The sequence below is a fragment of the Erinaceus europaeus genome, chromosome 3 (genome assembly GCF_950295315.1).
Source record: "Erinaceus europaeus chromosome 3, mEriEur2.1, whole genome shotgun sequence".
NCBI classification, from domain to species: Eukaryota; Metazoa; Chordata; class Mammalia; order Eulipotyphla; family Erinaceidae; genus Erinaceus; species Erinaceus europaeus.
Window position 1 is genome coordinate 46,984,184 of NC_080164.1, and position 13,276 is coordinate 46,997,459.

At 40.7% G+C, this 13,276-nt stretch overlaps 1 protein-coding gene across 14 annotated transcripts in view; it reads left to right on the plus strand.

Moving 5' to 3' along the window:
* AAK1 (AP2 associated kinase 1) overlaps positions 1–13,276 on the plus strand; it is a 232,979-nt gene that overhangs the window by 157,566 nt on the left and 62,137 nt on the right. For all 14 annotated transcript variants that reach the window (XM_060187139.1, XM_060187138.1, XM_060187143.1 and 11 more), the window contains 4 exons: positions 5,024–5,145; positions 7,219–7,300; positions 7,771–7,903; positions 12,517–12,620. In XM_060187139.1, coding sequence (XP_060043122.1) covers positions 5,024–5,145; positions 7,219–7,300; positions 7,771–7,903; positions 12,517–12,620 — 441 coding nt within the window. The remainder of the gene's footprint in view (positions 1–5,023; positions 5,146–7,218; positions 7,301–7,770; positions 7,904–12,516; positions 12,621–13,276) is intronic.

The following is a 13,276-nucleotide window of genomic DNA, read 5'->3' on the forward strand; positions in this document are numbered from 1 at the left end:
TTTCATAGGTCTGGTGGAATTTGGGGTAGGGCTCTGGGGATCTACGGGACACTTCCCTCAGAGAACAGAGCCTGGGAGTTGTCTGCAGAAAGTCATCTGAAGATGTAGAGATAGGTCTGAGATGACTGAGTCCAGGCCACAGCTCTAAGTATGTATTGACACTTTATTCCTACTTGCCTTTAACAGTGAGTGAAATTATCAACCCCATTAACATACATTTCTCTTATTTATTCCTTAAAGTGAGAGAGAGAGAGAGAGAGAGAGAGAGAGAGAGAGAGACCACACATCACTCTGGTATAGGCTTTGCTGAGAATCAAACTCAGAACCTCATGCATACAAATCTAGTGCTCTAACCCACTGTAAAACCTCTCTGACCACTATTTCTGAATAGATAGTAATATCAGTGTTTCAGCACCTGGCCTGTCTCTTCTACTCACTACAGCCTGTGTGAAGAAGCTTGTGAGAGGCCGTGAAATAAGGGAGAAGGATGAAAGGGCAGTCTAGCAGTGGCCTGTAAGTGTGAGTGCTGCCTCTGAGGCCTAGAATACATGGGCCTCTGTGACCCATTCCCCCTTCATGCCAGATGGAGCTTGATTGCATATTAGAATTCTAACTTTAGTACTCATGGTACAGTTTATACTAATGGAATTGCAAGGGCTGCGAGAGTTAAACTCTGGAAATGTCCTCCACATTGTCAACTGCAGAGGACTCTCTTGAGTCCCTGTATTCATTCTCCAAGTGCCTTTTCCTCTTTTGTAAATGTCTCTCCCTCAAGCTCCATGACAGTGCTTTCTTCCTGTCTTTTCCTCAGGCTCCTTGGCCACTTAGCCTCTGAGCCACAGTTTCCTCATCTGTGAAGTGAAGACAGGAGCACCAGCTTTGATAGAGTCATGTTAGGCTAAATGAGAGTGTATATGTCAGTCCCCAGGAAACTTTCTGGCAAAGTCTTAGGAAAGCACAGAGGTGAGCAAATGAAGGAGGCAAAGGAAGCTCTTGAGTGTACTTTTAGAAAGTGCTCTTGTCATGTTCTTAAAGAAAATCTTCCTATAAAAAAAATCTGTTGTTGCACTACATGCAGCCTAAGTGATGATTATTTCATACCCATAAGTAGTGCCTGTCCACTTTACTTAAACCCAACATGCAGGGGCTAGGTGGTGGTGGTGCACCTAATTAAGAACACATATCACCACGTGCAAGGATCCGGGTTCAAGCCCCTGCTCCCCACCTGCAGGGAGAATGCTTCATGAGCTGTAAAGGAGGTCTGCAGGTGTCTGTCTTTCTTTCTCCCTCTCCATCTCCCTGTCCCTCTCAATTTCTCTCTGTCCTATCAAAGAGAAATAGCTGCTGGGAGCAGTGGGTTCATAGTGCAGGCACTAAGCCCGAGTGATAACCTTGGCAGGCAGGAAAAAGCATCCCAACATGCTAATGCCCTGTGATTTTCATGTTGCTGCTTTGTGATGGTGGTTAAGTATTGCTCAGAGGTAGCAACCTAAGATACGCAGCCCTGTGTCTAGTATGGGGACAAGGCTTAGAGTGTGTTAGCCGAGAGCACTGGCAGCAGGAGCCTCAGACTCTCCCTTCACTGTGCTGAACTGACTGTGGGATGTTTCCACACAGGATCATGGTTCAAACTGGAATCAGAGGGTGAGACTGCAGCACAAAAAAAGGGGCTAAGGGCTGGGCAGTGGTGCATCTGGTTAAGTGCACACATCACCATGTGCAAGGACCCAGGTTTGAACCTCTTTCCCACCTACAGGGGAGATGCTTTACAAGCAGTGAAGCAGGTCTGCAGGTATCTTTTTTTTTTTAATTTTTATTTATAAAAAGGAAACACTGACAAAATCCATGGGATAAGATTGGTACAACTCCACACAATTCCCACCACTAGAACTCCCTGTCCCATCCCCTCCCCTGATAGTTTTCCTATTCTTTATCCCTCTGGGGAGTATGGAGCAAGGGACATTATGGGGTGCAGAAGGTGGAAGGTCTGCCTTCTATAATTGCTTCCCCACTGAACATGCATTGACGGGTCGATCCATTACTCCCAGCCTGTCTCTCCCTTTCCCTACTGGGGCAGGGTTCTAGGGAAGCAGAGCTCGAGGACACATTGGTGGGGTTGTCTGTCCGGTTGGCATCATGGTAGCATCTGGAATCTAGTGGCTGAAAAGAGAGTTAACATATAAAGCCAAACAACTAATTGTTGACTTGTCATGAACTTAAAGGCTAGAATATTGCAGATGAAGATTTTGGGGTCTCCATTTTGTAGATAGTTCATAAGCCTATTTTAGTTATATTCCAAAGGGCTCATGACTATACTTTTTTTCTTTTCCTGAGCCTGACATCTGATATGCAGGTGGATCCAGTTTATTGTCTGAGGGAGATGATGTAATGGCTGGAAAAAGGACCAGAAAGCTAGACCAGGGAAGAGAGTACCTCCCAAATATGGGAAAGGTGTATAACTACTGTTGACTTTAAACCCCATTGATTTGATCTGATGTGGGGCCCATGTGTTCACAGGTATCCATAAATTAGGGCAAAATATATACCTGAAAGCAAAAGTACACAATAGTATTGAGTGAGTCAGTATATACAGCAAACAAGTAGAAAGACTTAAAAAGACACTATAAAGTTCCTAATGAAATAGTGTCTACTCAGACTTAGATACACTTCTCACCTACTTCCTATTACACTTCCCTCACTCACTCCAAAGCTAACCTTATCAAAGCAAGGACTACAAAAGCTGAATAAGAGGGCAAGAGACTGGCAGACTGTAATGATGACTCTTCAGTCACTATCAGGCCACTCCATCAGCTGGGGCCCTAGTTGGGGAGTCCCAAGATTTCCGAACACATGATGGGCCTAGACCTTGAATAAATCCCTCTCTCCATTGTTACTGGTCATCTCTATCAGGAACAACACAATAGACCCCTTTGTGGGCCCTCATAGGACCTTGCCCTCAACATGGATCAACAATAGTAGAGAATGTTCTGTCCTCCAAAGGGAGGCTGGACAACATACTCTGTGTTCCACCTGAGGAAGATGGGTGCTGAAATTGGGGCAGCTTGGAACATTCCTACTTATGACCACAGAATGTGAGCTCATATCTACAGGGATGCAGAGGTCACATAGGCTCCTTAGCTGAATATGGTGTGCAGGTATCTATCTTTTTTCTCTCCCTATATTCCCCTCCCCTTTCAATTTCTCTCTGTCCTTTTAAATTAAATAGAAAGGAAAAAAAGTGGAGGGATGGCTGCTGGGAGTAGTATATTCATAGTGCTGGCATTGAACCTCAGTGATGACCCTGGTGGCAATTAGAAAGGGGTAGGGGGGAGAGGCTGCCCAGCTAGCCTCAGCCTTACACCATTGCTCCTTCTGGTGTCCCTGAGGGATAGTTGAGTCTGGGAGTACAGGATTGTGCTCTAGGGCTGTTTCCCTCCTCATCTAAGACTATCAGGCATGCTGCTGGTTTGTCTACTGGTTTTTTTCTGGTTTGTTTGTTTCTTCCAAGAAACTTTCCCTAGTTCTACTTTGGAAATAAGGAACAGAAGTAGGAGTCTATGGGATGAAGCAGAAGTCATGACTGGTAAAGAGGAGTCCTTCTTGACTTACTGACTCTTGTTTATTTTGGTTGAAACATTCCCAGGCTCCCCAAATCTTGCACTCTCTGCCATCCATGTGCTTTCATTTCCACATTAGATTTTGTCGATTTTTACTAATACTGTGTATGGGAGCATTCACATTTGCCTGTTGTGCCACTAACTTCCTGACATCTGAGTGGAAAGTCCTAGCATGCCTCCTGTTTTTCCTGGCTCTCTCATTACCTCACATCCCCCTCTGTCATTGTTAGAACCGAACACTGCAATCCTAGAAGTGGGCAAAGTCAGGAAACTCTTTATTCTCTGACTGGCCGGAGAAAGTACTGGTTGCTCCGCTGAGCAGGATTCCCATCTGGTGCGGAGACAGCATATGAATAAATGTCAGTGGGACATGGGAAAGAGCACACAGGCCAAGCCAGATGTGCTCCCTGTCGCTTCTTTAGTCATTGGCCCAAGTGTGTGTGTGTGTGTGTGTGTGTGTGTTCACATGCAGAACTGATAAAAGTTCCTTCATGCCCTGTTCACCATGTGTGTGTTTTTTCTTTCAGATGACATACTCTGGAAGTGGGCCTATCCTTAAGCAGCTTATGTTCTAAAAATAACCATGACAGAAGCACTGTTCTATATTGAAGGCCTCTCCTCAAATACATTATTTTAACTTTCCTCCCATTTTTGACTTTCAGCTGGCTGAGGAAAGATAGTGATCACAGGGTCATAAACCTGGGAAAGTCATCTAATCTAGCTGTCTCTTTTACCAGTGAGGAAACTGCCCAAAGTGGCTGACATCTTCACAGCTACTTCAGTGATGAAACCAGAACACAGGTTGAGGTGTTTTACTCCCATCTTGGTTTTTGTTGATTGGCTTGGTTTTGTGGTTTGCCCAAGCACTTAAAGGGGTAGAAAGTTTTATTAGCAAGCACATTCAAGTAGAAAAAGTCACGAATGTCTCCCTTTTTTGTCACAAAAGCTATTTTGATTTCCATGTAGTAAGATGAAGCTTCTTTCCCCATTTTTGGAAACATGGGTTTGAACCACTTTCATTCACCCAATCCTCCAAAATATTCCACTGGTGGTAGTTGATTCTGTGACTGAACTGTCTGAATGCCCTATCTGTTTGGGATAGTGTCAACATGAAGAGATCAGTAGGAAATGCCTTTCCAAATCTTCTAGCTAAAGCTCTGAGCAGAGTTTGGTATTTTAATTGCCTGCCTAAGCTGATAGAGCTCCTTCTACTCATATTATTTCATTTTGGTGTGTCTCTCTTTGTTCCACTTGGGATGATCTGGTGAAATACTTGGAGGAGAGTGTTCTTACTGTACACATTAATGGGATTTCCAGAAATTAAAAAAATATTTCTATGTGACTGCAAATTAGTTTCACCTTTATTACTAAATGTCTTGAAATGGGTGGATGGCATTGTTTTTCAGGTTGAAAATATCCTTCTACATGACCGAGGCCACTATGTCCTATGTGACTTTGGAAGCGCCACCAACAAATTCCAGAATCCTCAAAGTGAAGGTGTCAATGCAGTAGAAGATGAGATTAAGAAGTAAGCTTTTCCGCCTTCCTTGGACTTTTGTCTGTCATCAGAAAGCAACTCCACTTTCATTTTATAGATAAGAAGACCAGATTTGGGAGACTTTTGTGCTTGTCAGTTGTCCCTCTCTCAGAGGATCTAGTTGGTACCAGTAGTAGTAGGGCAGTTTGTTTTTAGGTAGAGGATGAGGAGGAGGGTTCACAATTATTTTTTTTTTTTTTGGTTCACAATTATTGATCAACAAAGTAAAATGAAAAATTCTTATAGCACTGTATCAGTGGCCTTATGGTCATTATACATAGAAACATTTATTTATATCACAAAATCCTTAAGAAGCTGGGTGGTGCATACACTATAGAAGTACTGTGACATTTCTAAGTGAGATCACAACAGTCATGACATTATTAGTCGGTTGGATGTGCTTTTTACTCAAATCTTAATTGCTGTGTATCCCTTTCTACTCATAAGAACCTCACCTGCATTCTAGTGGGATCAGTGGTGAGTAGGACCATTAAAATCTCTACAGATATTGAATCACTGACTTTCATGAGGAAAAGTTCTAGGTTTATCACTCCAGTAATTTTTCTCCTTACTGTCCGGAGTGTTGACTTTTACACAGACAACAGTATTTACTATTACTAACAATAAATCACAAGCTAAAGAACTGGCAGATAGCTCACCTGGCAAGACACTTACCTTAACATATGAATAGCACTATGGGAATAGCACAATAGCACTATGGGAAGTACCAAAGACAGTGGAGCTACATTGTAATATCCCTTCCCCTACCCATTCTCTTCATATCTATCTGGAGGAAAAGGAATTATTTGTACTGTCTTAATATTCTTTTATTATTATTATTTATTTATTATTGGATAGAGATAGGGAGAAAAATGAGAAGGGAGGGGGAGATAGAGAGGGAAAGAGAGAGACATCTGCAGCCCTACTTTACCACTCATGAAGTGCTCACCCTTCAGGTGGGGACCAGGGACTTGAACCCAGATACTTGCAGACTGTAATGTGTGCACTTAACCAGGTGTGCCACCACCTGGCACTCTTGATATTCTTATATCTTGATACTCTTTCTCCTCCTCCCCTCACCGCAGGTCACCAAACTCAGGGCAAATGCACTTGTGTTCCACATCCTGATGGATAGTTAAACCACAGTTACCTCCAAGTTCTAGAGACTTAATACAGCATACAACATGGTAACCCCAAGATATGCTTATAGGACTGACAAGATAGGTCACCTGAATAATGTTCCTGCTTTATGCATGACCAAAGTTCAAGCCCCAACTCTACCATACTATAGGAAGCTTCAGTGCTGTGTCTTTCTTTTCCTCTAAAAAAAAAAAGTACCTATAATTTTTTTTGGAACCAGAGTTGAAAAGAAAACTCTTATTTCAGCCCTATTCTGACATCCATGATCCTTTCTACTCTCTATCCTAGCCAGGGCCCCACTCTCTATGTTTTAAGGAATGTCCATGTCACTGTTACACACCACTCAAGCCACACAGAAATGGACTACTAGTGCCAGGTGGTGGTGCCCCTGGCTGAGTACACGTCGCAATTCGCAAGGACCCAGGTTCAAACCCCCAATCTCCACTTGCAGGGGAAAGGCTTTGCAAGTGGTGAAGCAGTGCTGCAGGTGTCTCTCTGTCTTTTTCCCTTCTCTACCACCCATTTCCCTCTCGATTTCTGCCTGTCTCTATCCAATCAATAAAGATAATCAAAAATTAAAAAAAAAAAAGAAATGGACTACTATTGAAAATAACAAATCAACAGACTACAGTCTCAGAGAACACAGATCTACAAAAGTTCTTACCATTTACTGCATAAGAACAATTGTTTGTTTTTAGTGCCTTTAGTGCTAGGATTCTAGCACGTCCCTGGGTGCTGGAGGTCATAGGTATCTGAAGGGCAGCTTTCATTTCACCTGTACTAATAGTACTTAGACTTTTCACAGATTGCTCCCAGGCTACTAGTTGCTATTAATTCTTTCTTTTAAGCATTTCTGCTGTCCCTGGCTTTTAGTGATGCTATTGATATACATTTTAACCAAAAAAATGAATCTCTTGATTGTAGATATACAACGCTGTCCTATCGAGCACCAGAAATGGTCAACCTGTACAGTGGCAAAATCATCACTACGAAGGCAGACATTTGGGTAGGTGTCAACTAACCTGTCCACATCTCAGCTATTAGCAGTCTCAACTGTAAGCTCCCAGGTTTAATCTAGACAGTGCTAGCACAAGTGGCCACTGTACCATGTCCTTGTCTTCTTACCCCTCAGAGTTATTCTTAACTTGAAATAACTAACCACTGCTTGAAGCATGTCAGAGAAAATTACTTTAGAGCTCTGTGGTAATTTTTCACATGACCTGCCTATTTTGATCAGATGATTTTCACATATATGTTACTAGATCTTATGGGCTAAGCAGCTGAAATACTCGTTCTTTATTGGAGCACAATTTGGTAATGATGTTAGCAAAAATGTAACTCAGGTTCTAAATTTAGGTTTCTAGTAGACTAGTAGCAAATGTATTTTACTATCTGCTAGTAAATGTGAATGACACTAGTTTTCCTCAGTTAGAGCAAATAAACCACAAATAGAAATCTACTTTTTTTCCTTTTTAGGCTCTTGGATGTTTGCTGTATAAATTATGCTACTTCACGTTGCCATTTGGGGAGAGTCAAGTGGCAATTTGTGATGGAAGTTTTACAATTCCCGATAACTCTCGATATTCCCAAGATATGCACTGCCTCATTAGTAAGTATTTCAATTTTCTGGCTTTATGTATTTTTTTATTTTTAATTTCTAGCTATATACTGAAGGATAAAGGGACTAGAACATAATAGTAATGGAACGGGTTTGAAAATAAAGAAATTAGTTGATAAAGGTTGACTGCTCAAAGATAATATAACAGTGTCTCGTTAGAGTGATGGGTGTTTTTGGTCAAAATCTAAACTCTGTTTCCCACCTGACCCAGCTACCCAAGCAAAAATCCTAACAGTGCTTTGAGCAGTATGGTGCTGCTCTGTTCTTTTGTAGTCTTTCTGAAAGCTCTGGTACCAAAGGAGTCCAGCTGACTCATATCAAATGATAAGAAATTCATCCTTACAAAGCTGGAAGCAACTCAAATTAAAATGATTGCAGTGCGTTGGTTAGAATGAATACATAATTAAGACTGTATAACTCTCTGGAAGTAGGTTTTTCCTCTCATTTGGGTTAATCACTGGATTTTTATGGCAAGCATTTAAACTCAGTGCTTTGTTTTAAATGTTTTAGAGATTCTTTTGTATCTTCACAGCAAGCATATGTACTAATGCTCATTAACCAGATGGTAGAATAAGTCATCTTTGCACAAACATGTATACTAAATGCTAAAGAAATAGTGATCTTCATCATTTTTTTCATTACTGGCACCTAGATTTTAACCATTATGGATTATAAATCCTGAGAAACCTAGGTTGGGTTTTGGGTAGAGAACACTGAAGAAAATAGACGCATTGGAAACAAGGCATTGGCCTACCAGTAGAGCACACACACTTCACTGTGCAGTGACCCAGGTTCAAGTTCCTGGCCTCCACCTTCAGGGGAGAAAAGCTTCATGAGAGGCAGTGTTGTGTGTATCTCTGTCTCTTTCCCCCCCATCTCCTCCTTCCCTCTCAACTTTTCTGTCTCTATTAAAAAAAAAAAAAAAAAGGCCACTAGGATTGGTGGACTCATAGTGTAGGTACTGAGCCCCAGTGATAACCCTAGTGACAAAAAAAGCAAAACAAAACATAAAAAGAGCATCTGATAGTTTGTTACAGGGCTACTTGTACTTAATTTAATTCTTAAAATCTTTCTAAAAGGGAGTTGGGTGGTAGTGCAGCGGGTTAAGCACATGTGGCGCAAAGCGCAAGGACCAGCATAAGGATCCCAGCTCCCCACCTGCAGGGGAGTTGCTTTATAAGCGGTCAAACAGTTCTGCAGGTGTCTGTCTTTCTCTCTCCCTCTCTGTCTTCCCCTCCTCTCTCCATTTCTCTGTCCTATCCAACAACGGCAACACTAATAACAATAATATCTGCAATAATAAAACAAGGGCAACAAAAAGGAATAAATAAATAAATAAATATTTTTATAAAATCTTTCCTAGAAGTATAATTATCTCTTATATCCCTCAAGAGATAATTGCATAACTTTCCCAAGTCATCATAGTTGTAGCTTTTAACTCATTCTATTGGGCCAGTTTTATCAATTTGCCTCATGTGTTTATTAATAAAAGGAGGTGAAGGGCTAGAGACAAAGCTCAGCTTGTTAAAACAGAAAACTTGCATAACTGAGGCCCCCAAAGCTGCAGGTTCTATTCCTGGCACAACAGTATATCAGAACTGAATAGTTCTCTGATTTTCTTCTCCTTCCTTCCCCACCTCCTTCCCTACATTCCTTCTCACTCTCTTTCATAATAAATATATGTCTTTAATATTTCTTTTTAAAAAAAAGAAGAAAAGGTAGAGGTAAAACATTATATCTGCTCTATATCTAGAATTTCAGCTGTGTTAATGAAACTAGATGGAAATAAGATAAAATTTATGCTACAATGACAGGGTTTTTGGTACTAATTTATTTTCCTTTTAATATTTGTGCATCAAATTCATATTATGAAAAACAATTATTTGTGTTTGTAACATTGACATCTTTCTCAAAATCTGCTGGTCTATTTCAGTTTGTAAATTATTTGAAACCCCACTGTCACCCTCAAAAATCTACGAAATTTGTTGTTATTGTTCTTACTATCCTTTATACTCCCAGTACAAAGTTCCCCTCATTTTGGTTTGTATTAGTAGTGTCACCATTCAGGCCCAGGATGTGCAAGGTCCTGGGTCCAAAGCCAGATGGTAAGAAGCTAAGAAGTCTACTTTGGGTATGTTCCTAGGGGCCCTTGACTTTAGTAAATTTTGCTTGAGCTTGGTAGGTAACATGGAGGTGATCTAAAAAATTGTCTGGGAAGATAGTGTCAGAGTTGAGACTAGAACTAGAAAGGTGGATTTAGGGTAGAAAGTAGCTCCCAAATTTGAAGAAAACATATAAATACAATTAACTCTTCGTCTTTTTAAAATTTTATTTATTAATGAGAGTAGGTGGAGAGAGAAAGAACCAGACATTATTCTGGTACATATGCTGCTAGAGACTGAACTCAGGACTTCATGCTTGAGAGTTCAGTGCTTTATCTACTGTGCCATCTCCCAGACCACAGTACAAGTAACTCTTTATTTACCACATCAGTCTGACCCAGGGTCCATGTATATGCATATTTAGCACAGGAGCCTGTATAACCTCTGTGTCTCTGTCAGTCTGAGCTCACAGTCCATGGTCACAGCTGGGGACATTCTAGGCTTCACTCATTTTAGAACCAGTCTTCCTTGAGTGACAGAGCAGGATGACCCCCAGCCTCCCTCCTACTTTCTTCTACCATTGCTGCTTTATAATGAGGGTAAGGTGCTGGAGAGGTCCACAAAAGGGCTTCTGATACCTGATGGAAGTGACCAGTGACGGTGGAGAGAGGGGTCTATTAGAGGTCTAGGCTCATCATAACTATGGGGTATCTTAGGATTCACTGACTAGAGCCCTAGGTGGTGGGGTGCAGGCCATGAAATTTAAGGTATACTTTAGATCTGGCTAGTACAAGAGGAGTCCGTCATTTTCTAAGTAGCATTAATTCTTTCTTTGGAAATTCTCTTCTTCCCCCCCCCCCAAAGATTTGTTTGTTTTGGATTGAGATAGTGAAGTTGTGAGGGGATGGGGTAATAGAAGGGAAGAGCGAAAGAGATATCTGCAGCACTGCTCCACCACTTGAGAAGCTTTCCCCCTGCAGGTGGGATCTGGGGCCTTGAACCCAAGCACATGGTAACATGTGCACTCAATCTGTGCACTATCACCCAGCCCCTTGTTATTGTTACGTTCTATTTTCATTGTTGTCACCAAGTTAGATACAAACTATATATATATATATATATATATATATATATATATATGTATATGTATATTCTTTATTGCATAGAGACAGCTAGAAATTGAGAGGAAGGAAAAGACAGAGATACCTGCAGCTCTGCTTCATCTCTCACAAAGCTTTCTCCCTGGAGGTAGGGGCGATGGGCTTGCACCTGGGATCTTGCACACTAGGTTTTTTTTTCTTTTATTGTTGTTGTAGTTATTGTTGTTACTAATGTCGTTGTTGGACTTTTAATGTGAGCGCTTAACCAGGTGCGCTACTACCTGGCCTCTGGCTTATACTTTTCCTGGTTGATTAGCCACCAGCTTTTCTCCTCTCCCTTCAGTCTTTCCAACACCACCTTACCATATGATTAATCTTATAAAATGCCACCTATCTTGTCCATGTTTAGTAAACCTCATAGCCGTATGTACAGTAAGCTGCAAATTCTTAGCATAGCATTTAAGATTGTTCATAATCTGATTCCATCCACCCATGCACTCTTTGTTTTTCTCATTCTCTGACACGGAAACTTTTGTCCTGTCCTAATGCCTCCTCTGTTACTTTGCAGTAGGCCAATCACTTGCCTCCCTCTGGGTCCAGCTTTGCTCAGACTGTTCTGTCACCTGCAGTGTTTTTGTTTCTGTGTTTTTGTCTGTGTTTTCCACTGACCAAATTATTTCCTGACTTCATCAACTACCTCAAATTCTGCCTTTTCATAAGGTTTCAAGTTCTACAGACTTTTGTGAATTTAATGATTAGACCATTTGTTTGATCCCTTAAGCAATAAATATTATTGTTTGCGTGTATTATGTATATGAGTGTGCTTATGTATCTTTTCAAAGTTTTTGTCCTGTTCCCCCCACCCACTCCCCGAGGCTTTTTCTAAGTTCAGCAAGGACAAAAACTTAAAGAATGTAGAAACAAAAAATGATCTATAGGTCATGGTAAAAATAAAGATGCACTTGATGCTTTTTCCCAAAAAAAAATAGTTTTACTAACAAAAGAATATTAAGTACATTTATGAAGGTTGAGACTTAATTATAGTTATCAAGAATGATTATTTTGCTGAGCAAGGTCATCTGAACTAGGGAAGTTAGATCATGTGACTTCCTAAGTACCAGAATATGAAGGTGATAACTTTTATATGGAGAACTGAGTTCTTGTTTTGAAAGGCACAGAATGTGAATGTCAAGTATCTATGTTACGTTTCAAAACCTTTAATTTTTGTGAATGTTGAACATTTTAGGGAACTTGAAGCTTCTCTTCCTGAGATAGGAGGAAAGAGACTAATTGTACTGTCAAGCTTTTATGGGATGTATTTTTATGGAAGTTGAAAATTTGTTCATAGATAAATTATTCTTTCTAGTTAATGCACTAAGAGATAGGATGTTGTTTGTCTTAGGATACATGTTGGAGCCAGACCCTGACAAAAGGCCAGATATTTACCAGGTCTCCTACTTCTCATTTAAACTGCTTAAGAAAGAATGCCCAATTCCAAATGTACAGGTATGTAAAAGGTGCTTTTACAGGTAGGTAAATAGAAAACTGTCACATAGAATTTCTGATGGTGTTAGCCAGCTGTTTATATGAGCATAGTTGTTCCCTTTACCTAGAAGTGGACACTCTAGTAAAGCTTATTATTAGTTAACTACTACAAAGAGAATCTCGTTTTCCCACAGAATCAAACTGTAAGATAGGCAATAGTGGTGAAAAATAAATATTCCCGGAGATGAACTGAACCCTTTGGTTGAAGACTGACAAAGATTATTGTACTGTGAACAACACAGTGCCTCTTGTGTTTACCTACATGTTTCCTTAATGCAGGACCCTGGGCTTGCCCTCATGCCTAGCACACCCTCCTTGTCTCTTTCTTCCTTCATTGGAGCCAGAGCTTTCTTGATTAAGCTTCTGCTGCTGACCTCCTATTAGTCACATACTCATCCTCCAGCTTCCTCACACACATTTAGGTCATAGGAATGTTTCTGCATGTAGTAATCCTAAAGTATGCACACACACTTTTCAGGATGTAATACTTGGCAAACATCCTTTTAACCACCTTTACATGTTTTTCATGCCATAGTATATGCCAGTTTTCTTGAATATCTTACTAATAGATGCCATATGAAATTTTTATACTAGTTTCTCTAATCACTGTTTCGTTT